At 35.7% G+C, this 21,778-nt stretch overlaps 1 protein-coding gene across 2 annotated transcripts; it reads right to left on the reverse strand.

Moving 5' to 3' along the window:
- Nucleotides 1-4,883: 4,883 nt before the first annotated feature.
- On the reverse strand, nt 4,884-11,618 carry LOC120524882 (homeobox protein Hox-D3-like). 2 transcript variants are annotated; one of them, XM_039746704.1, is made up of 2 exons: nt 11,085-11,618; nt 4,884-6,011 (listed from the first exon to the last, which is right to left on the reverse strand). In XM_039746704.1, the coding sequence occupies exons 1-2, from the start codon at nt 11,515-11,517 to the stop codon at nt 5,275-5,277; spliced, it is 1,170 nt and encodes a 389-aa protein (XP_039602638.1). In that variant the 5' UTR covers nt 11,518-11,618; the 3' UTR covers nt 4,884-5,274. The 2 variants fall into 2 exon arrangements, with proteins under 2 accessions (XP_039602638.1, XP_039602637.1); XM_039746703.1 differs by having other exon boundaries at nt 4,884-6,008; nt 11,085-11,616.
- Nucleotides 11,619-21,778: the final 10,160 nt, after the last annotated feature.

Genomic DNA, 21,778 nt, shown 5'->3' on the forward strand with positions numbered 1-21,778 from the left:
TGTCTTTCACATCTATCTATCTATCTATCTATCTATCTATCTATCTATCTATTTAGTGCCTTTCATGTATATCTATTATATAGCACCTTTCATATCTATCTACTTATTATATCTATCTATCTATCTATCTATCTATCTATCTATCTATCTATCTATCTATCTATCTATCTATTATATAGTGCCTTTCACATCTGTCTATCTGTCTGTCTGTTATATAGTGCCTTGTTTTATATATGTATATGACAGTATGTTTGGGCTTGGGTAATAGGTGGGATGAAGTGATTTCTGGAATTCACTTGAAAGAAATTTTAAAAACTAGCACTGATGTGATTTTCTTTTAGAAAACATATCCAGAAAATGATAATTAAATATATAGAAGCTTTTTTAATTTATTTGATTTAATAAAAAATAATTATAAAAATATTAATATTATATATATCAGATATATATTTCTGTCTATTCTAGACATCTGATATCTCCCAATAGGACTGCAATTACCTTATAATTGTAGATAACGTCTGTTTATAATACAACATCTCTCTCTCATCTCTTTTTCTGCTTCACGTATAAATTGGATTTTATTCTTGAATTTGTATATATGACATCGCTTTAAACTTTTGACAGCTTTCTTCTCATTTTGAATGGCTTATAATATTCACTGACACCTTTCTCACAACTGGCCAGATTAATCGTGTTTATTATCCCTTTATGACATTAATAAGCTCAAGTTTCAAAGTTCAATAATTCTCAATCATGATCAAATATTACTAGCGTTCTTATTAACCATTACAGGCCTTGTGTGACTTTATTTTTGATGTTATCCACAGTGGCCATTTACTCACTTCTGTCCTTTTCCTCGTCATCATGACCACCTTGAAACAACAGAACATTCACTAACTTCATTACTAACTTGTATGTAACTCATCTCCCTACCAAGCAGTTTTCCTGGTCTCCATTAGAGCCGTAAATCCTCAGCTGAATTTCCACTGAGACAAGCCACGTAGTTAGTCGGAAGGGACCCGGCTTTTTAAGTAAAGTTGACTTGACACCGGAGGAGCTGACAAGGCCGAACATTCCTCGTTGCATTCAAATTGACACAGCTTAAAGAAGAAGAACAAGAAGAACAAGAAGGCCAGTCTTAGAATATGGAGATTGACTGAACTCTTACAGACAAGGCAGCATACAAACATTCGGCGAAAATGTAACTTATCTAACGTCCCGATGAAGAAAGTTAACACTATAGGTTCGTGCGGATGCTGGATCCTCTTAGAAAGAAAGAAAGAAAGAAAGAAAGAAAGAAAGAAAGAAAGAAAGAAAGAAAATAAAAATAAAATCAATAAATAACTTAACTACACATTTCCAAATGCGTTGACCAGCGTAGGTGTGCAGCGGGTTTTTTGTTTTTTTTTTACTTCGGTGACTGATTTTGCATCCGCACGAGTATTAATGCGACGATGAAGAAGAGTCTAAATGATAATATGCGTTATGTCTATGTATTCGAGTTTGTGTGTGTGTGTGTGGATTGGGGGCGGGTGGATCTGAGGGGGCGCTGCGCTAGGCTTTGTGAGCCCAGGACTGCGTGGGTAGACAAGTATGCGCCTCAAAGAAGTCCATATCTCCAAGCATCGCAGACTCAGCAGCCCTGGCACGGCGTGTGACCTTTGCAACCAGAGGCTGTGGAAATCGAGTTATCCCCCAAAGCTTTGATTTAATTCCGAGAATGGAACTGTAATTCATTTAAAATTAACTGCCCCCACCCAGCGAAAGCTCCATTAGCGATGGATGCAACGATCTCTAGAGAACTAAGAGGGGCTGGCGTGTAAGCTTTGCAATGGGCAAGAATGTAAAGAGTTTATTCCGAGCTGGTCGAACTGATACGTTTTAAGTGATGTTTTAAATAAATATATAAATAAACAGATGAAATCCACAAATGGCGCATTAATGCGGAAGTATCAATTTCGGCATTTACCGACAATCCATCTTAAAGCCGCGCTGCGAGTTTACCTGAAACATACAGATGATCATTAGCGAAAGGGGGTTAAAGCATCGAGCTTCTTTTTATTTCAATCGTGTAAAATGTTCAGTTTTACATGTAAAGGACGGCACCACAGGCATGAAATATAGCTCGTTGCATGAATTTAATTTACACCCATTTTACTCAAGAGAAGACCAATCCAAAGTGTTAGAAAGCAAGTAAATGTCAAATATTAATCGATTACAGAAAAAGCACCGGGACAACAATGGAAATCTGAAGTGCACAATCGATACGCTGTGATAACAGCGTGCTGGTGATGCGCATGCGGAATAATAAGGCATAGAAAACAAACAGGTAACGGCGATAAATACGTTCAGACTCATCTTCTGCTTCGAACACACCATTTACTGTTATATAAACGAAAGAATAATATTTTATCAGTTGTGCTCCTTTAATATTTCTCTTTCCAGCATTATACTGATGTATTGTTATCACGAACGACTGCATATTAATCTGCTTCTGAGCCAAACAAGAATACATATGCCGCTGTTTTTATTTATATGAATTGATGTTCGTATTATTTACATTTTTAATGCATCACACACAGGGAAGGGTAGAGGGGGGAGTTCTGGGGGTTTCAGCGTGTGCGCGCGCGCGGCCGAGAGAGATGTGCATTTGCTGAACGCGTAATTAAATTTAGATGGAGAAGCCTCCAATAACAAGTTTAAAAACATTTTTGGTGTCCTTGCTAGCTTGGCTTGTTCTTTCCATGGGAACCTGAAACGTTAACAGAGGATGAATTTTCATCGTGATAGAATGACGGAAAAAACACAGTGAGGAAAAAAAGAAAGATATCTTTCCCTTGCTCTTAACTGGTACTGTAAAATGTAGTATCGGTTACATGGAAGCGTGGTTGTTTCTCGATAGATAGATAGATAGATAGATAGATAGATAGATAGATAGATAGATAGATGTGAAAGGCACTATATAATAGATAGATAGATAGAAAGATAGATAGATAGATAGATAGATAGATAGATAACAATAAAGCTAACGTCATTTTGACCAAACTGTTAGAAATCTTAAAAATGCGCCAATTTCCAATTGAATATAACAGAAATAATTTCAAAAATCAGTTTAAACAGCGATTATAGTTCGTGTCTAACGTATCGTGGCTAATACTTAATACAGGAAGTATAATTGCCTAGGCACGAATTAAAGTAATTAGCAAATTTCCCGGAAAATTTTGCTTTTAATTTCACGTGGTACAAGCCTCTTTCAAGTGCATTTTGTTTTTCGCTTTTTCAATACTGGTCGAAGCAGAGATAATTGTTAAACTGTGATGGGCTGCGGCTCTGCAGCGCTGAATACTAACTGTGAGTTCAAAGGATGCGCTCGGGCTTCACCAAGTGCGCCCTGTCCGGATGATTAATGGGGGTGAGAGGCGGGTGAGGCGCGGCCCCTCGTTATGCTGCGAGCGCCAGGGAGAAGCAGCGGAACAACAGAGCCCTGTTCATAATGAAACGAGAACGCCTGAACGCCCGTCAGCCGAGTGCTGAAAACGCACCTCTTATTAGATACCGCGCACGGAAGGTTAGAGAGAAGCTTTCCAATATTACGTACGTGGTGTTTTTGGAGTGTTTATTGCACTCGATTTCCTCATATTCATTTACTAGTATCATTATATATATATACATATTCCTTGCAACATATTTAAACACGCTTGACGAAGTTCAGAGTCACAAAAAGATAAAATAAAACAGATAATTCCGTGACTGACTTAATTAATTATTCAAATAGATTAGTGCAAACAACCAATCAATCTATTCACACTGCAAATAACAACACTGGCATTCTCCTCTTTCTTGTCATTCTCCCATTTTTCTTTGGTGCCACATCTTCTAAAAATATATACTGTAAGGAGTAATTAGAACGAATTTAAAACAATAAAAAAAAAAAAATTAAAGTGTTTCAGACAGTAATTTTGTTCAGAGAACATGCAATAGTCAGCCTGATGCATTTTACATGAGTATAGGAGATGTGAAAAGACATCCTTGAAATTGCTATGTTTTTTTTTTTTCGTTTTAATGTGCATTTCTTTAAGCGTTTTATCTATCTATCTATCTATCTATCTATCTATCTATCTATCTATCTATCTATCTATCTATCTATCTATCTATATATTTATGAAACACATAAAGTAGCTCAGATTTCAAATCTATCTATCTATCTATCTATCTATCTATCTATCTATCTTTTATATAGTGTCATTCATATGTTAATCTTAAAAATCATTCTTCTTAAACAGCACTTCAATGGGCTGTGTTGCTCCTCATATTTTTATCACTTTACAAAGAGCATATGAAGCTGAATATTTGAGCTTTTAAAAGGTTTGTAATATGTGGAAAAAATCCCAGAAATCTTTCTTTTACAGTTTAGTATAGGCTACCTAAGGTCTTTGAAAATAAGGAACAAATTGGTATTTTAGAAATCCAGCCGCTATTCCTGGTTATTTATAAATAAAGGTCCTTCCTGGAAATTTCATTTGGATTAATCTTTAGGGAACCCATATATGGTACCCTATGACGTCTCTCTGAAGAACCACTTTGGCTCTTTTATTTATAAGTGTGTAGATAAAAATTAAGGCACTGTATAAGAAATCTATCTATCTATCTATCTATCTATCTATCTATCTATCTATCTATCTATCTATCTATCTATCTATCTATCTATCTATCTATCTATCTATCTATCTATTATATAGTGCCTTTCATGTCTATCTATCTATCTATCTATCTATCTATCTATCTATCTATCTATCTATCCATCTATCTATCTATCTATCATTAAGCTTTATATACCCTGTTTATTAGAAATGCAGCACATAAGAGTCAACAGAAATGGCTAGTCATTTCATAAGAAGATATAATTTATTCAACATAATTACAAATAGAATAAGAAAAGCACACAGTTAGTGTTATGTCTCATAATAAGCTAACAAGATTATTATATTAAACCAGGCAGGTAAATTCAAAGTACCCGTGAACAAGCTCAATATCACCTTTGATATTTAGAAAAAAAAAACCAAAACAAACTAAGGACCCTGTTAAATTTTGACCTGATACGTTTTTCATGGCTTCGTCAGTGCTCAGTAAATGCAAGTTATCATATTCAACATGCATGGCTTCCCCTTTCCAGAACTTTATCCAGTTAAAGAAGGATTCCCAAGCCTCTGATTGAGTTAATTGAAAGGGGTAGAAGAACATCAACAATCCTCTTGGCCTTTTCCTTCCCATGTCCTACAGATGGGTGAGAGTCGGCGGTTCCTGAGCCATTCCCTGAGGTGCTGGAAGTGAGTTTAAGTCAGTGTATGCCGGCAGGACCTCACACTGCCCAATCTGAGGTTTGCCAGCAATTTGAGATGAGCAGTTGTAGTCCAAGGTGGAAGATGCTGACAGGTTCAGACTGAAGTGTGTGCCATGACCGGCTGTTAATATGGGTTCACCGTAGCTGCCCCCAGCATAGCTTGGGCTAGTTTGCAAATTGGGGCTCCCAAAGTTGACTTCAGTTTGCAAGGGTAGCTGATCATAATTGGGTGTGATGGAGGCCACCCCATAGCATTTTTGTGAAGGAGAGCTCTCATAGATGGGTGTTGTGTAGCCTAAACCATACATGTTGCCATTTGACTTGTAAGTGTTAGACAATGGGGAGTCAAAACCACCATCACCCTGCATTTGCACCTGCCCTGAATATGAATTACTTGGTGAGCTTCGGCCAGGAGAACCTCCTCCAGGAGAACTGCTTCCACTTTTTCCTCGGTGGTCTTTTTTAAACTTCATTCTTCGATTTTGGAACCAGATTTTGATCTGTCGCTCTGACAGATTCAGAAGGTTGGCCATCTCTAGCCTGCGTGGCCGACACAGATACCTGTTGAAGTGAAACTCTTTCTCCAACTCTACCAGTTGGGAATTGGTATAAGCGGTGCGGGCGCGCTTGGAAGCCGAGCTGCTGACGTTGGAATCGGGATGGCTTTCTGCTGAAAGAGAGAAACAAAGTGCAGTTACAGTACTCTGTGACGGAGAAAGTGAAACAACACCAGCAATCTACAACCTGTGCAAACACCAATAAGAGAAAGAAAAGGCAGTCATAATGATACCAACCTTGAGTGATTATCTTAAAATTGTGCTAAATCCTGAACGACATTGTGAGTGCTGTACAGGGTCATGGGGAGCTAAAGACAGGTGCAGAGAACAAATAATACCGAATGGGACTGCAGTTTATTTCAGGACACACTCCTGTACACACACATTCGGCCAACATAGAGCCACCAATCGACTAGACATGAAGAAGGAAAGCAACAGAGTTGTGGTGAGCAAAATGCTGCAAGGACTCCAAGACAGCAAGCAAACTGTAAGAAGACTGCGGCTGGCCAGGGTTTGAGCTCTGCCTCTCCTTTACTGCGTTTATAAAGTAACTTGGCGGCTCTTTCAGCTCTCACACCTCCCCGCCTCTGTGACTTTGAATATGTAGGTTATGAAGGTAACAGTTTGGAAATATGGACACTGACAGCCATAAATACATGGAGGTGTGTTTAATGAAATTGTGCAGGTATAAATCCTGAACCATGGAGCGCATAGCTGAAAGGACCTGCTTAAAAATAATTCTGATTGCTCATTTAAATGACAGGCATTGATAAAAAAAAAAACTAATTTGAATTAATGTAAACGAGTCCAAGACAACAAAGTGATCAGACCACCTCAACAAAAACAAATGCAGCAGACTAAAAGATCTAACATTTGGTTAAGTAATATAATTCAAAATGTTAAATCTTTGAGTTTCATGGAAAAAAATTAAAAATCAGTCTAAATATATATCTGTGGTGTCTTTCACATCTATCTATCTATCTATCTATCTATCTATCTATCTATCTATCTATCTATCTATCTATCTATCTATCTATCTATCTATCTATCTATCTATCTATCTATCTATCTATCCATCTATCTATCTATTATATAGTGCCTTTCATATCTATCTATCTATCTATCTATCTATCCTGCCTACTACACTAAAATGAATATCTATCTTTATATTGTGCCTTTCTATCTATCTATCTATCTATCTATCTATCTATCTATCTATCTTGCCTACTATACTAAAATTAATATCTATCTATCTATCTATCTATCTATCTATCATCTATCTATCTATCTTGCCTACTACACTAAAATTAATACCTATCTATCTATTATATAGTGCCTTTCATATCTATCTATCTATCTATTATATAGTGCCTTTCATATCTATCTATCTACCTATCTATCTATCTATCTATCTATCTATCTATCTATCTATCTATCTATCTATCTATCTTGCCTACTATACTAAAATTAATATCTATCTATCTATTATATAGTACCTTTCATATCTATCTATCTATCTATTATATAGTGCCTTTCATATCTATCTATCTACCTATCTATCTATCTATCTATCTATCTCATAACACATCCATCATTTTTAAATTAACACTTACAGTATTAAGTTGAAGACACTCCTTCCATAAATAAAGTTTGAAGGGTTAATTTAAGTTAAGAATGGAGTCTTCACTGATGATTTTGCTGTTTATTTATACCCTGGGTAAGCAGAAGGCCTAATGCTCAGATGACAATGCTGATTTGCTATCCAGCCCTGCAAAATCTAAAGATGCCCTGAAAGCCTCTCATCAATGAGCTCTGCTAACTTTGTGGAAATAATGAAACAAATAAAGTTCATATATCAAGTGAATTAAATAATTACTACTTTGTGTGTGTGTGTGTTTAACTTTGTTTTGTTTTGTATGTTTTTTGTTTCAGATGTGGTTGTTGAAATGCTGCAGGGACACAAAGACAACATGCAAACTTTAAGATGGTGGAGCCTGGCCAGGATTTAAACCATCTCTTCCTTTTTGCTATATAAATTTCCTTGGGCGTAACTTTCAGCTCACACATTTTTCTGCGTCTATGCCTTTAAATTTGCAATGGCTAATAGTTTAGAAATTTGGAAAATTCAAAGACATTAATGTGTGTTTATGATAATGTTGAACCCTAAAACATGGTGCTACCGCAGAAAGGGGCTGTTGAAAATAAACGTTGATTGCTTCTTGAAATAACAGGCAACATCATCACTTTCACTGATAAAAATAATCAATTTTGATCAATGCAAAAGAGTTTGATAAAACAAAGTGTTACAATGGTTAACAAAAATAAGTGTAAAAACCACCGGATCAACAGATTTAATGTTTTGTCAGATTGCTTCTCTTAAAATGCTAAATCTTTAAGTTTTCAGGTGGACAACATGCAGACTCCTCTGTTGTGGGCAAAAGGCAAGGACAGCACATGACCTTCAAGAAGACTCATCAGGATTTGAACTCGTCTGACTCTTCTTTCTTTCTTTCTTTCTTTCTTTCTTTCTTTCTTTCTCATTTATAGGCAATTTTACAGTCTTTCTTTCTCCAGTAAGCAATTAGCTCATAACTCACCCCTAATGTCTAATAACATCGTGCCAATCTCATGTAAAATGAACAAAATCATTGCTAATGCACTCCATCCTGTTGCTCGGTTATATACAGGTAAAGAATTAGACTCTCGGATCGATGGCTGAATGAAGGTATGGACGGATAAATGAAAGCACTTTGATGTGGTCAATGCAGTTATGTTAAAGCTAATATGCAGTACGCATTGACTTTTATGTTTAGCAAATATGAGTAGGGCCAACATAACATGAAGTCTTTCATCTATACAGTTTTTATAAAATTGTATCTACTTACACATATAGTAAGTACTATGAGTATATAGAATAATTCATTCTTTAAGAAGTACCTGGATGTGATATCAGAACAGCTTCGATATTAGCTAAACAAATGAGTGTTTAGAATGGTCTGAATGGTCTCCTCTCATTTGGCAAATTTATTATGAAGGCCTTAAAATTATATTATATTGTATTATATTAATAAATGAAGCATAATGTATACATATGTATGTATCTCTATATAAATAATGTTTTTTATACTACAGGAAACTAATTACTAGTAAATTGTGACTTGAAAAGAATGAAAATGGTAAATTATAGACTGGTGTAAATAATTAATGTATTCTAAATAATGAGTATAACTTTAATTTTTTATCTATGGATCTATCTATCTATCTATTATATACTGCCTTTCATATCTTAAACAGTCTGTTCTGAAATTGCTGTTTACTGAGTTGTGTGCTTCTATTGCTTGACACAGAACCAGTTCACCATATGAAGGCTTCTTTACACACGAAGTTGGTTCTTTAAGTTTTAAAAAAGTTCCTGATATGTGGCCAAAAGAGAAATATGAAATGTGAAGTAGGCAGCATACTAGCAGATCAAGAACACCTGAACTGGGCCTGTGTTATTCTATGCAGTGAGAGTTCTGTTTTCATCTGTTCATGTTTTTAATGGAATCTGCTTTGGACCAAAATAAATAAAGTTTTCTTTCTGGAACCTTCTTGTGGGTGGTGCATTTGGGAACCAACAAACTTTTGCCATTTTTATTTTTAAGAGTATACTCTCTCTCTCTCTCTCTCTCTCTCTCTCTCTCTATCTATCTATATATATATATATATAAAACAACAACATTTATTTATATAGCACATTTTCATACAAAAAAATGTACCTCAAAGTGAAAGTACATAATGAAGAATAGAAAAAATAGAAAAATAAAAGACACAATAAGAATATATATATATATATATATATATATATATATATATATATATATATATATATATATATATATATATATATATATATATATATATATATATATATATATATATATATATATACACATATATATACATATATATACATACATATGTATATACAAACACGGCCTACATAACAAATTTAATAAATGAGGAGAGTCCATTTTGCCCAGCTATTTATTTTTATTCAGTACCCTTCATTATAAGTTCCTGAACACAGTACAATTAAAATAAAACACCAAAACACTATAAGAAGATGTCCTCTAGAATAGAAATAAAGAAAATGTACCAGTGCATGTGCCTCTGTAATTAATTACCCGATGTATTCTACCAATAAATAAATAAAAGAAAGTGTAACTCATAGAGTTATCTCAATCTCAAATAACTTTACAGTTTTCAAAAAAGTTTCGTTCAATATTCACCCTGGTTTCATGGTTTTCTATCCTTTGTCCACCCTCACCCCACTCCCCCCATCACACTTAAACGTATGAAATCGACATTTTAGGCCGTATAGGTGCTATACTAAAAGTAGTATTTGCTAAAAACGTTACCGACATAGCGCAGAAAATATGCAAATTGTTCAAAGTTCGCATTAGAAGTGTATGATAAAGTTCTGGGTATCTCCAAATTAAAAAAAAAATGTAAGTAAATAATGTTGTCGAGTAGGTAATTCATCTCCTCAAATGTGCCATTAAAATAAGGAGAATGAAATTCGCTTAAGTTTCTATTAGCGAACGGTGTTGTGAACGCAAATAAAAAAGGTGATTATACACAACTTCCGGTGCTGGTGCCAATCTTACTTTTCCCGTGTACTGCTACGTACACTACCTAATAATGAGATTGCGATTCTGAAAATAAATAAATAAAAAAAAAAAAATAAATATATATATATATATATATATATATATATATATATATATATATATATATATATATATATATATATATATATATATATATATATATATATATATATATACTATATAGATAGATAGATAGATAGATAGATAGATAGATAGATAGATAGATAGATAGATATTACTTTATCTATCTATCTAAGTAACACATATATGTATATAATAAATAAATATTTGTTTACTTTATTATATATGCATTTATTTATATACATATACATATATACACACACACACGGAAGATTATATATATAAAGTAATAAGTAACACTGTTTAATTTCTATATGTCGTACAACCTGCAAACTGATCATCAAACTTTTGATTGCTTTCTCTTTGTAACCAGAACTCCCATTAACCCGACATGCCCACAACATGATACCAACATGCATCGTAAACTCAATGACCCATTTTCGGTCCTCCTACCTGGACTCGTGATGTCGCCTTTTTGTTTGCAGTTTTGCCGACTCTCCTTCATCCAGGGGAAAATCTCCTTAGGTGGGCCAGCCTTCCCGTTGCAGTTCCTTGGTCGACCCGTGGCATAGGAGGTTTTGTCCAGCGATTCCAGAATGGTTCTGTCCGGGCTACTCTGGGTCGAGGTGGTACTGGAGCAAGGGGAAGGGATGATGGGTTGCTGGCGAACAGGCTCTGGAATGGCATTTCTTTGGGTTCTCTCTCTCTGCTCTGGATCCTGGGGTGGAGAGCATGGCGAGCTATCTACCTGCAGGTAGCAGGTGTTGGAGTGGTACTCTGGCAAACTTGTAAAAGAGTTTTGGCCGAGGTAGCCCAGAGCTGAAGTTTCTTGGTATGAGCACCCCAAAAATGACCCTGCATTTTCGTAGCACAAAGCTTTTTGCATGATATAAATATAAATAAATATGTATATAAAAAGTATATGTAGATAATGTATAGGGAATGGAGCTCTGACACCTTTAACACAGCACTGTGTGAACCCTGGGGATCACGTGGCCCCTCTCTTCCAATGGCCTCGCCCGATGTTCTCTCCTAGCTCAGTGTTAGGCGTCCCAGACACCAAAGTAATGGCGAGGCATTTCCAAACATCCACCGTGCACCGCTTAACAGCACAGCTCCGCAGCCATCCTAACCCGGGTGGGAGACGCGGTCCCAAGCCTGCTGAAAAAAAGCACACACGACAAAACAAAAAAAAACAAAAAAACAAAAAATGCAAAATCAGGTGCTTTGATTCATTTCTAGAAGAAAGAAATCCAGAGGAGGCACCTTCTATTTACAGACGTTACACCTGCGATTTCGTTTCAACGTCGTAAAATGTCGCCGGGAAGAAGACAATGGATCGAATAAAGCCGACATTTACAAAATTGCTGTTTTGTTAAGTAAAGCTTAACTGGTAGGTGTGATAAAGAGTTATTTCCTAAAGTTCGCTATTTATTGCCAGAAGTTTAGTGCTTCAAAATAAAACTTAATAAAATTAACTGTTTATGTATTAATCACGAAAAAAAAAATGATACAAAGCCGAGGACTCTGTGCTTTAAAGTGTGCGAATTCGTTGATACAGTGTGCAGCTATGTTATTCCCCTATAAATCCAATTCTATATATTGCATGATTTGTTTAAAGAATATAATTACTGTTAACGGTAAAAATAAAATACATGATCTGAATGGTCGCCTAATTTCTTTCGGGAAAAATGACTTAAAACTTTTCTGATTGGTTTCTTTCAACATATTTTCGTGCTGGTGCGGAGTTCCAAAATTTCTTATTTTTCGCATTTAAATCGAAACGATTTTATTTGAGACATTAGCTTGAGACAAACAAAGGAGCCTTGAAAATCATTACCATGCACAGACAAAGAGATTGACTCTCAGGCAATTATCTCCTGTCCAAAACATGAACGAATATTCACTAGAAAACCTGCCCCTTCCTTAAAGATTTTTTTTTACAGTTCCCCACACTTTACCTACAAGGAATATAAAAGGTTAATATATCGTTAAAAAAATTCTAATAATAAAGTAAACGTTAAGAAACGGTATTGGGAAATCCATAAGGGCGTGTGTACATATCCGCCAAAGACTCGGAGACAAAGGGGGGAGTCCTTTTTCCAAATTAGTCAAGCAAAAAGAAAGCAAGAACTCTCCAAAATGGAGGAATGCGTTAACTCTCTCGTGTGTGATCGCCTTTCAACAGCTAAGAAAAATATTTATTTATTAAGAAATAAAAAAAAACAAAACAAATCCGATGTGAGTCGTTCTGATTCTTAATAAAGTCAGTTTCTGCAACAAAAAAGAAGTAAAATTTCTCCACCGTGAGTCGGCTACTTTTCGGGAAACATTTCCTCAAAGCTCATTATTTGTAACGCCCGCATTTCGGAATCGGCTAATAAATTTCGACAAGCCAACTTATATTTTATTTTAAAGCAATTCATAAGCACAAATATTTTCGTCTCCGCACCTCATTAATTACTGTGTATGCATTAAAACAAACCAAAAAAAAAATCTGACCGAAGTTTTATTGCAAAAATAATCAGCCTGCCCAATTCAAATTGGTATTTTTGTAGCCTCGGCAAACACGATCTGACGAATTCTAACGCATTTTTTTTTCTTTTGTAAGCTGAGTTGTTTGTTTTGTGATATGATGGATGGAAGCGAAAAGAATGTAAACCCAAGTCAACCCTGCCCTTCTCTCTCAGATGTAATCTCCTTTTCAAATCACCTTTCGACGAGCTCCATGTGGAGTGAAAAAAAAAAAAAACAACTCAGGTACACGGCCCTTTGCGACCCCTCGCACACTTTTACTTAGAAGAAGGTGGAGACTTCAGCCTTGTTGTCTTGTTAAAAATAAATACAATCAACCAAATACAATTTGAAATGCAATGAGCATAAACAAATGACATAAAAGGTTAATAATTTAACAAAAAAAAAAAAATAAATAAATAAATCGGAATAATGTAAATTCCAAAAAAAAAAAGTTTGCGTTTAGGTAGGTAAAATGCATATATCTGCAGAAATGGCCCAATAAACACATCCAATGGGGGAAAACAGCATCGGGTTAATGAGTAACGCAAGATAAATTATTTACTGCAGTGAATTGCTGAGGGGGCTGAAAACTTGCTTATTAGAATCCTTAAAAAATGGTAAATAAAATTGTTTAAAAAGTAAATGAATTGAAAAAAAAATAAATAAATAAAATGCAGTTCACATAATCCTTTAGAAAAATAAGTTTCAAATAATTTCCTTTAGAGTGGCTTCAGGGTATCAGACTTTTTTGTGTTTGTTTTTAATTCTCTTTTTTAACTCCTTAAAATCTATCCACATCCTACTATACCCTAAACAGAGTTATTGAACTGTAAGTGTGCGGAAAAGAATATGCTTCATATTAAGTACGTGATCTATCTATCTATCATATAGTGCCTTTAATGTCTATCTATCTATCTATTATACAGTGCCTTTCATCTTTCCAGCCTAGTACACTAAAATTAATATCTATCTATCTATCTATCTATCTATCTATCTATCTATCTATCTATCTATCTATCTATCTATCTATCCTGCCTAGTACACTAAAATTAATAAATATCTATCTATCTATCTATCTATCTATCTTGCCTACTACACTAAAATTAATATCTATCTATCTATCTATCTTGCTCAGTACACTAAAATGAATATCTATCTATAATATAGCGCCTTTTATATTCTATCGATCATTGTTCGCCTATATGTGTCTCTTCGTGTATTTCTCGTATATTGCAGACTATGTTGTTTCCCAGATTTCAATATTTGCCCCCCGAATTAGGCGTCTCAGTGAAAATCCGAATGGGATTCTTTCTAATGCCGAGCCTACTAATTTGATCACGTAAAGAGCTCTGCAGCTTCTCTTTTTGAGAAATGACGTGTTTTGGGGCATTAAAGAATTGAGCAATTGCAGAAATGAGTAGAAATGCACAAGAAAACAAATAAACAAATTGAGAGGCGATGGAAGGGCAATTTATTTTGTATCCCCCAACTTATTAAGAAGACACTCCTCCGCTCACTGGAGCTGATTGTACTTTTAAAATCAATCTTATTTTAAAACCGATTAGTTATTTAGAGTTCAGTGAATTGCTGTCACACTGATTGTCACCCTGAAGTATACGGTATGCATATTACAAGCTGTAAGATTGCTCTGCATCGCTGCCATTAACATGAAATATTGCTTCGATCGTGCCCACCCCCCCAATACACACACACACACATACACACTCTCTCGCTCACACACACCATCACTAGCACACATTGTACGGAATCGCCTTAAAACTCACCTTACCAGCCCTCTAAAAACGAAACATTTTTTAAGTTCCATTGGAACGTCCTCTGTGAAGACCTAAGAAATGATGAAAATCCCCCCCATGTGTGTTCCAAAGACACCTGAGTAAATAGCATTCGATTCGATAAAAATCGCTCACCTTTCTTTTTTTTAGAGTTGCTGTCACTTCCAGCCGCCGTAATTTTTACACAATATTAGTAAGCGTTAACTTATTACTTTTATATGAGCGTGTATATTATTAAGGGCGCTATATCAAACGTGTTTAAGTGAACTAAAATCTGCTGAAACATTGGCCACGCCATCGCTCTTCATAACACATAAATTAGGAGCTGTACTAAAATACAGATGAATCGATATTAACTTAAAATCAAGTACTGAAATAATTTTTATTATTATTATACTGCCACTGTCACGCTTCCTACATGAAATTTTATGAAGCTTTCCTTTAATAATGCAAAATTAACCTCCTCACTTAATTTACGACCAGTTTTCGGAGCTGAAAACGAGTCGAGAAAATGTCGATCTTTCCTCTGGGCAGTTGATTTCTGCACAAAACCTCGCCAATATCGCTGCTCAAACATCATCATGGTTAACTTTGAGGTTCTAAAGTGAATAATGTTAAAATCTAAACATGTTTATCCCATTCAATCTGCCCTTGAGCCGGTGTAATAAACTGAGATGATTCTTTTAATATATTCCGCGTTTTACCTTGGCTATAAGGTAATGCTCTTCGAACGAGAGCACTGAACGGTTTAAGATCATTTTTTTTCCCAAACGCCTGCCCTGGATGAGAGAAGGAATTTCTAATAGCCAGACTGCTGGAGCAAAACCATCTTTTAGCCCTTTAGCAGCTCCGGCAAATTCCTGTGAACTCTGTTTGAACCGAGATGCGGGTAATAAATCATTTCTTACAAAAGAGCGCCGTTTGCTCTGAGTGTCATTCCCATCGTCGCTTACCTTTAACGCTTTCAGCCGCTGCGCAGAACGCTGAACAGCAACAACAACAGCAGCAGCAGCCGCAAAAAGTTCACATCATCCCCGAAAACAAAAAAGAAAAAGAGAGAGAGAGAGAGAGAGGGTGAGAGAAAATAATAGACATAGGCTCCACACGCAAAGGTCTAGGGTTTTTGCAAAGAGGGCGATATTTTCTAATGGATATTATTACCGTTTAGCGGTCGTTAAGGGGATGCCAGCAGTGGTTTGCGGACGTAACGAAGCGTCATAAAGCGCGATGTAATCAAGAGAGCTGAGAGAAAGAAAATTTGCATTGATTAAAGGAAAGAAATAGAGACTGTGATGGAACCAGGGGAGGTGGGGGGCCCCCTTTTGAAATCAATAGGCGGTAAAGGGGAACGAAGAGCAAGAAATAAAGACAGAAAAGTCATTCTGTCTGAAAATTGCATGGCGTTGTTATCATTATTAAATTTTATTGAAGTGATTCTTATGCTGCAGCTTTGTCAAACGTGAAGGGACAGCGAGAGGCTGCATTTGACTTGCAAGTTATGTGATTTTCATTCTTTTGTTGGCACTGCCGGGCAAAAACGTGCGATCTACTACTTGAATGATACACGGTTAAAAAACGTGTAATTTACATATATAAAATATATATTTACACATATAAAACGTGTAATTTACACACACATATATAATGTTAATTATATATATGTATTATATATATGTTAATTATATATGTGTGTGTATATATATATATATATATATATATATATATATATATATATATATATATATATATATATATATATATACGCACACACACTCACATGCATATATATAATTTAAATTAATTATAATTTATAAACACACACACACAAATGTATGCGTTTATGTGTGTACAGATGTGTACAGGATGCCGGGAATCCATTCTACATTTTCAAGTATGCAATTCTCAATAGACATAATTTGACTGATGAAAAGAAAAAAAATCAAAATGCCAAATTTAAAATAGATCAGGGAGGATAATAATCGCTTCACTGTTGTTCAATTAATGCAGAAATGAAAATAATGAGATTATTAAGCTAAGGCTTCACCTATGTGATAATAACGATGGAGAAATATCATTTTTCATTTTTAAATGCTCGTTATAAATTGTAGAGAGGAACTGAAAAAGTATATACATTTTTATACATATATTATAATATTATATATATATATATATATATATATATATATATATATATATATATATATATATATATATATATATATATATATATATATCCCCCCACACTCACACACACACATACAACACACCCGCATATCCCGCCCCCTATTACTAGCGGTACCACACACAGGGGCGACCCATCCGCCCCCGGAAACTCGAAACCTACAAGGGGGATGTTAATGGGTTTAGATATTTGCGGGTTCTAACGATGCATACAAATGGGACTGTCTCTTCTTGGCTCGAACAAGATTTATGACTCCATTGGCTTGTGTTGCTGTAAACATCGATGAGTAAAAGAAAACTACGATCGTCTGCAAAGCTGGAAGAGGGGGCTGAAAGAGCGTGGGCTGGAGAGGAGACTACGTCGGCAACTTTTAATTCACAAAAAAAGGGGGCCTTATTTTTAATTAATAGGAAAACGAGAACGTGCCTTGTCAATGTGTTTGTCACGTTTTGATGTCTTAAAGGAAATCTGGAGTGTGGCATGAACTATATTAATACTGATAGTAACAGTTCCGTCAGATGATTTTTTTATCGAAAGTGTCCTAAAAATCACAATTCTGAAACGTCGGTTAAAAAATCCGTATTCTAGATAGAAGCTTAGTCGTCCGTGTTTAAATGCGTTCCGCAAATCAAATTAAGAAAATTCTACTTTAAAGGCCAATATTTACATCCATGCTCGTTGACACATACACACAAGCGAATTTTTAAATTGTCACCAGAATAAATGATTTGCTGGAGTCATCAAGAATGTACATGTACTATAAAAAGCTATACCAATAAAAAAAATGACATTCATAATTAAGCCGCTGGCCTAATAGCTATTTTATTGCCGTTTCCTTAAATGATCATTGCATTTATACATTTAATGGGTACAGATTACTACAGTTACTGGATAGATAGATAGATAGATAGATAGATAGATAGATAGATAGATAGATAGATAGATAGATAGATAGATAGATTTGAAAGGCACTGTATGATAGATAGATAGATAGATAGATAGATAGATAGATAGATAGATAGATAGATAGATAGATAGATTTGAAAGGCACTATATAATAGATAGATAGATAGATAGATAGATAGAAAGGCACTACATAATAGAAATAGATAGATAGTTAGATAGATAGATAGATAGATAGATAGATAGATAGATAGATAGATAGATAGATAGGGAAGGCATAAGGGATAGAAAAATAGTAAATAAATAAAGAGAATGATGCCTAGCATCCATTCAACATTTCACTTTTTTAATATTTTTTATTTTTATATTTTTAATTATTTTTACTTATTGAGTAGAAGTATAGCAGTAATGTTATGACGACTCTCCAATGTCAGAAGCTATTAACATAAAAAGAAAGAACAGAGTGGTGCTTTTTATTTCTGGGTTATGCCTAGATAATTATTAAATAGTATAGAATAGGCAACCCCTGTTTAAATACACACTCAAAGTCGAATAATATTTACAGAGTAAACCTTCTCGGCTCTGCTTAACCCTAAGAGATGGAGTGGCACGTTCTTCATCTTTCCCTCCGAAGTCACCCACTACTCCGCACGTTCTTCATCTTTCCCTCCGAAGTCACCCACTACTCCGCACACGTGACGGTTATAATCCGTAATAAGACCCATCAGACAGGCTAATTCAGCAGCCCTCCGCCGGCACACACGCCGTTTCTGTTCCAAATGTTGTATTTGCTCATATAAAATGAACTGTAAACCGGAAGTGCCTGCAGCTCTGCTTTTGTCGAAATCTGTAACTCGGACCTTGTAGTGCAGATTAAGTACAACCAGCTGATTTCGGAATAGGGGGAAGTAATGAGTGGACATAAACCTCAATAATTTAATGAATAAATGAATTCAATCAAAAAAGAAAGTTTTTAAATTTTTAGTTAACACATCATGCGCACGTTGTCTACGAATCCAGGACCAAAAACAAATGTTCTGCTCGGGTTTCGATTCTGAGCTCAGCCACATTTGGGCCTTTCCTGTGCTGATGCGGGGCACTGCCCTAATACTAGAAACATCACAAGTTAGTGTGTTAGACCGACGTGACACGCTAACTCAAGGCAGACCCTAGTATGTCGTCTCTTAGATGTTATTTTGTGGTCTCTTGCTATTAAGGACTTCACTGCTACTTTATTAATGCTTATACGGAGGGACACCTCCATGTTTAAATTAAAGAGATCAGACAATATTCCGGTGTATTCAAGCAGCTCAACGCGCCCATGCAGGCGCACATACTGTTCTCGTCCCGGTGAAGCAGAGGTGATTGCTACTTTCCAACAGACCCCATCTCCTCCTGACCTTTGGCACACAGTCCAATGGACACCTTACCTCTGTCCGGTAGAACCGTCGTGTCCTCTCCAGAAGCAGCCTGTTCAGCAGTTGGAAAGTGAAGTGGCGTCTTAGCTCTGAGAGTTGGGTTTCGGTGTGAGGTTGACGCAAGTGATCGATGAGGTCGGAAGCGGCGACAGGGCAACAAAATAAAATAAGTTAAAGAATAAGTGGTCCATTGTGACGTGTTGCTTCTCTTCCAGATGGCCAAACAAAATGGCATGGCACTTTAATCGTGTGTTCACGTGGTCACGACGTCAGGTTAGTGATCGGGTAGTTTAACTCGAAGCTATCGGTTTTGTCACAGAAACCAACTACTGTCCGGCAAATGGTACACATTGTAACGTTAAATGTCATGACGTATAACCCCGAGCGAAAATCGTTCGGTTGAAAGTTTGATTGACTGTTTTCAAAAATGCACAACTGTTAATGAAATTAACCGATCTTAAAACCGCTTGTAAACGTGAATCTTAAGCGCAAGAAAACGTGCATGTTATCGGAATGACTTCCTAGAATAATCCTTAAAACACTCCCGCGATCTGCCTCACGAGAGTTATACCTTGTGAGAACACAGTGCAGTAATGTCACGCAATGTCTGCTCTTGGAAAATAAAGGTGCTAAAGTGGTCATTCAGGGTGATGTCATATAGGGAGACCATTTGGGTTCCCAAAAGAACTGTCTGCATGCATACAGAAAGACCCCGTATTTATTTAGACTGATAACAAGTTCCATAAATACCCCAAAACTGATGATAAATGATTTTAGGAGGACTCTTGCTACTCTAAGATCTCAGGCTATAAGTGCACGTTTTCCTCATCTGTTTGTGTTATGCTAAGTAACTCACTGTACACGTTAACCCTTTAAACTCCTCATTCTTGTCCCTTTCCTGCTACTTCGATTTAACTGGCCATAACTTTATCATGGAGTTTGCATGTCCTCCCCGTGTCTGCGTGGGTTTCCTCCCACAGTCCAAAGACATGCAGCACTGTAAAAGGCAATTCAAGGGACCTCTAACCATCACTTAATCAAATGCAGGCTATTAGGTTAAAAATTCAAGTTCGATGATTTTATTAAATATTTTAATTTGAAAACATTATTTAATGTGTTGACGTGAAAGAATTATATTACTACATACTTTAGCTTAGACTTGCAAGTAATCTAAACTCAAATTCCTTTTTTTTTCATTTATTGAAAGACAATTTAAGTTCGTCTAACCTAATCTACCGCTATACTGCTTCATGAGTGTGAAACTCCTCCCATTTAACGTGCTGTGACGACATCAGAACGCAATACTGCAAGTGAAAAAAGCAACTACGGTGAGTGATTGGACGGATATTTTAGTGACAGAGGAGCAATATCAAGCTAACAATTATTTACATTGCTCTAATATAGTAAATATCATTTACTTATTTTGCATAACAGGTTGAATAACTCTAGTGAAATTTAGTGCCGTCCATCTTACCATATTTTCTCCAGATTACTTTTTTGTTCCAGCCGCTAATGATTTCTCACGTAAGTTTGTTAAGGATTTTAGATGCAATATTGCTTTACTGAATGTATGCCTGATGGCATATTGAGAAGATAATTCATTAATTGTAATAATCTTTCTTTGACTTTACTTATTTTCCAGTTGTACAGTATACTCTGAAGCTGTAATGTCAAATGTTTTTGCATCTTGCAATAGAAGTCAGGTTTGACATATTTGGCAATTGAATATTACATTGAGGCCTATAGTTTTGCCGGCTATGTGTTAGACAAAGTTTTTGAAAGATGTTGAAAAATGTTAAATTTTTGCAACATTTTCATTCTTTAAGTGGCTGTAGTTTTAATAATTTAATAAGTGATTAAACTTGATAAAGCTTACAACTATAGGCAAAACACACAAATTACACCAACTTAATTTTTTACATCATCGCAACTTTAAAATATATTAATAATTAAGTATTTAGAACTTAAAAGTGTCTTTGAAAATGTACCATAAATTAATTGGGACAACTTCATTTTTATGTGCAGTGAATTTAAAAAGTTGTGTGTATCCGATCTGAAGGAAAAACCTTTTCCAGTTACTCAATGTTGTGGTTTGGTTCTACGTAATTCTAACCAGAAGTTGTAGTAACTCAAAAAACTTGATGCAGAGTGTTGCGTTAATTTTTTTTTGTTGCCCCAAAACAATCGGTTTTAGAGTGAGGTTTAGGTGCATTGGTGATTCTAAATTGTCCCTAGTGTGTGCTTGGTGTGTGTGTGTGTGTGCCCTGCGGTGGGGTGGTACCATGCCCGTGGTTTGGTTTGGCTCTGTGGGTAGCGCTGTTGCCTTGCAGTTAG

The sequence above is a fragment of the Polypterus senegalus genome, chromosome 3 (assembly GCF_016835505.1).
Source record: "Polypterus senegalus isolate Bchr_013 chromosome 3, ASM1683550v1, whole genome shotgun sequence".
NCBI lineage: Eukaryota > Metazoa > Chordata > Cladistia > Polypteriformes > Polypteridae > Polypterus > Polypterus senegalus.

What these genes read in the sequence shown, in the direction of transcription:
- LOC120524882 (XM_039746704.1), bottom strand. Translation starts at nt 11,517, where the DNA reads ATGCAAAAAGCTTTGTGCTACGAAAATGCAGGGTCATTTTTGGGGTGC. An exon ending in AGGCGACATCACGAGTCCAG is followed by an intron (nt 6,012 to 11,084) that starts GTAGGAGGACCG and finishes TCTCTCTTTCAG; the next exon opens with CAGAAAGCCATCCCGATTCC.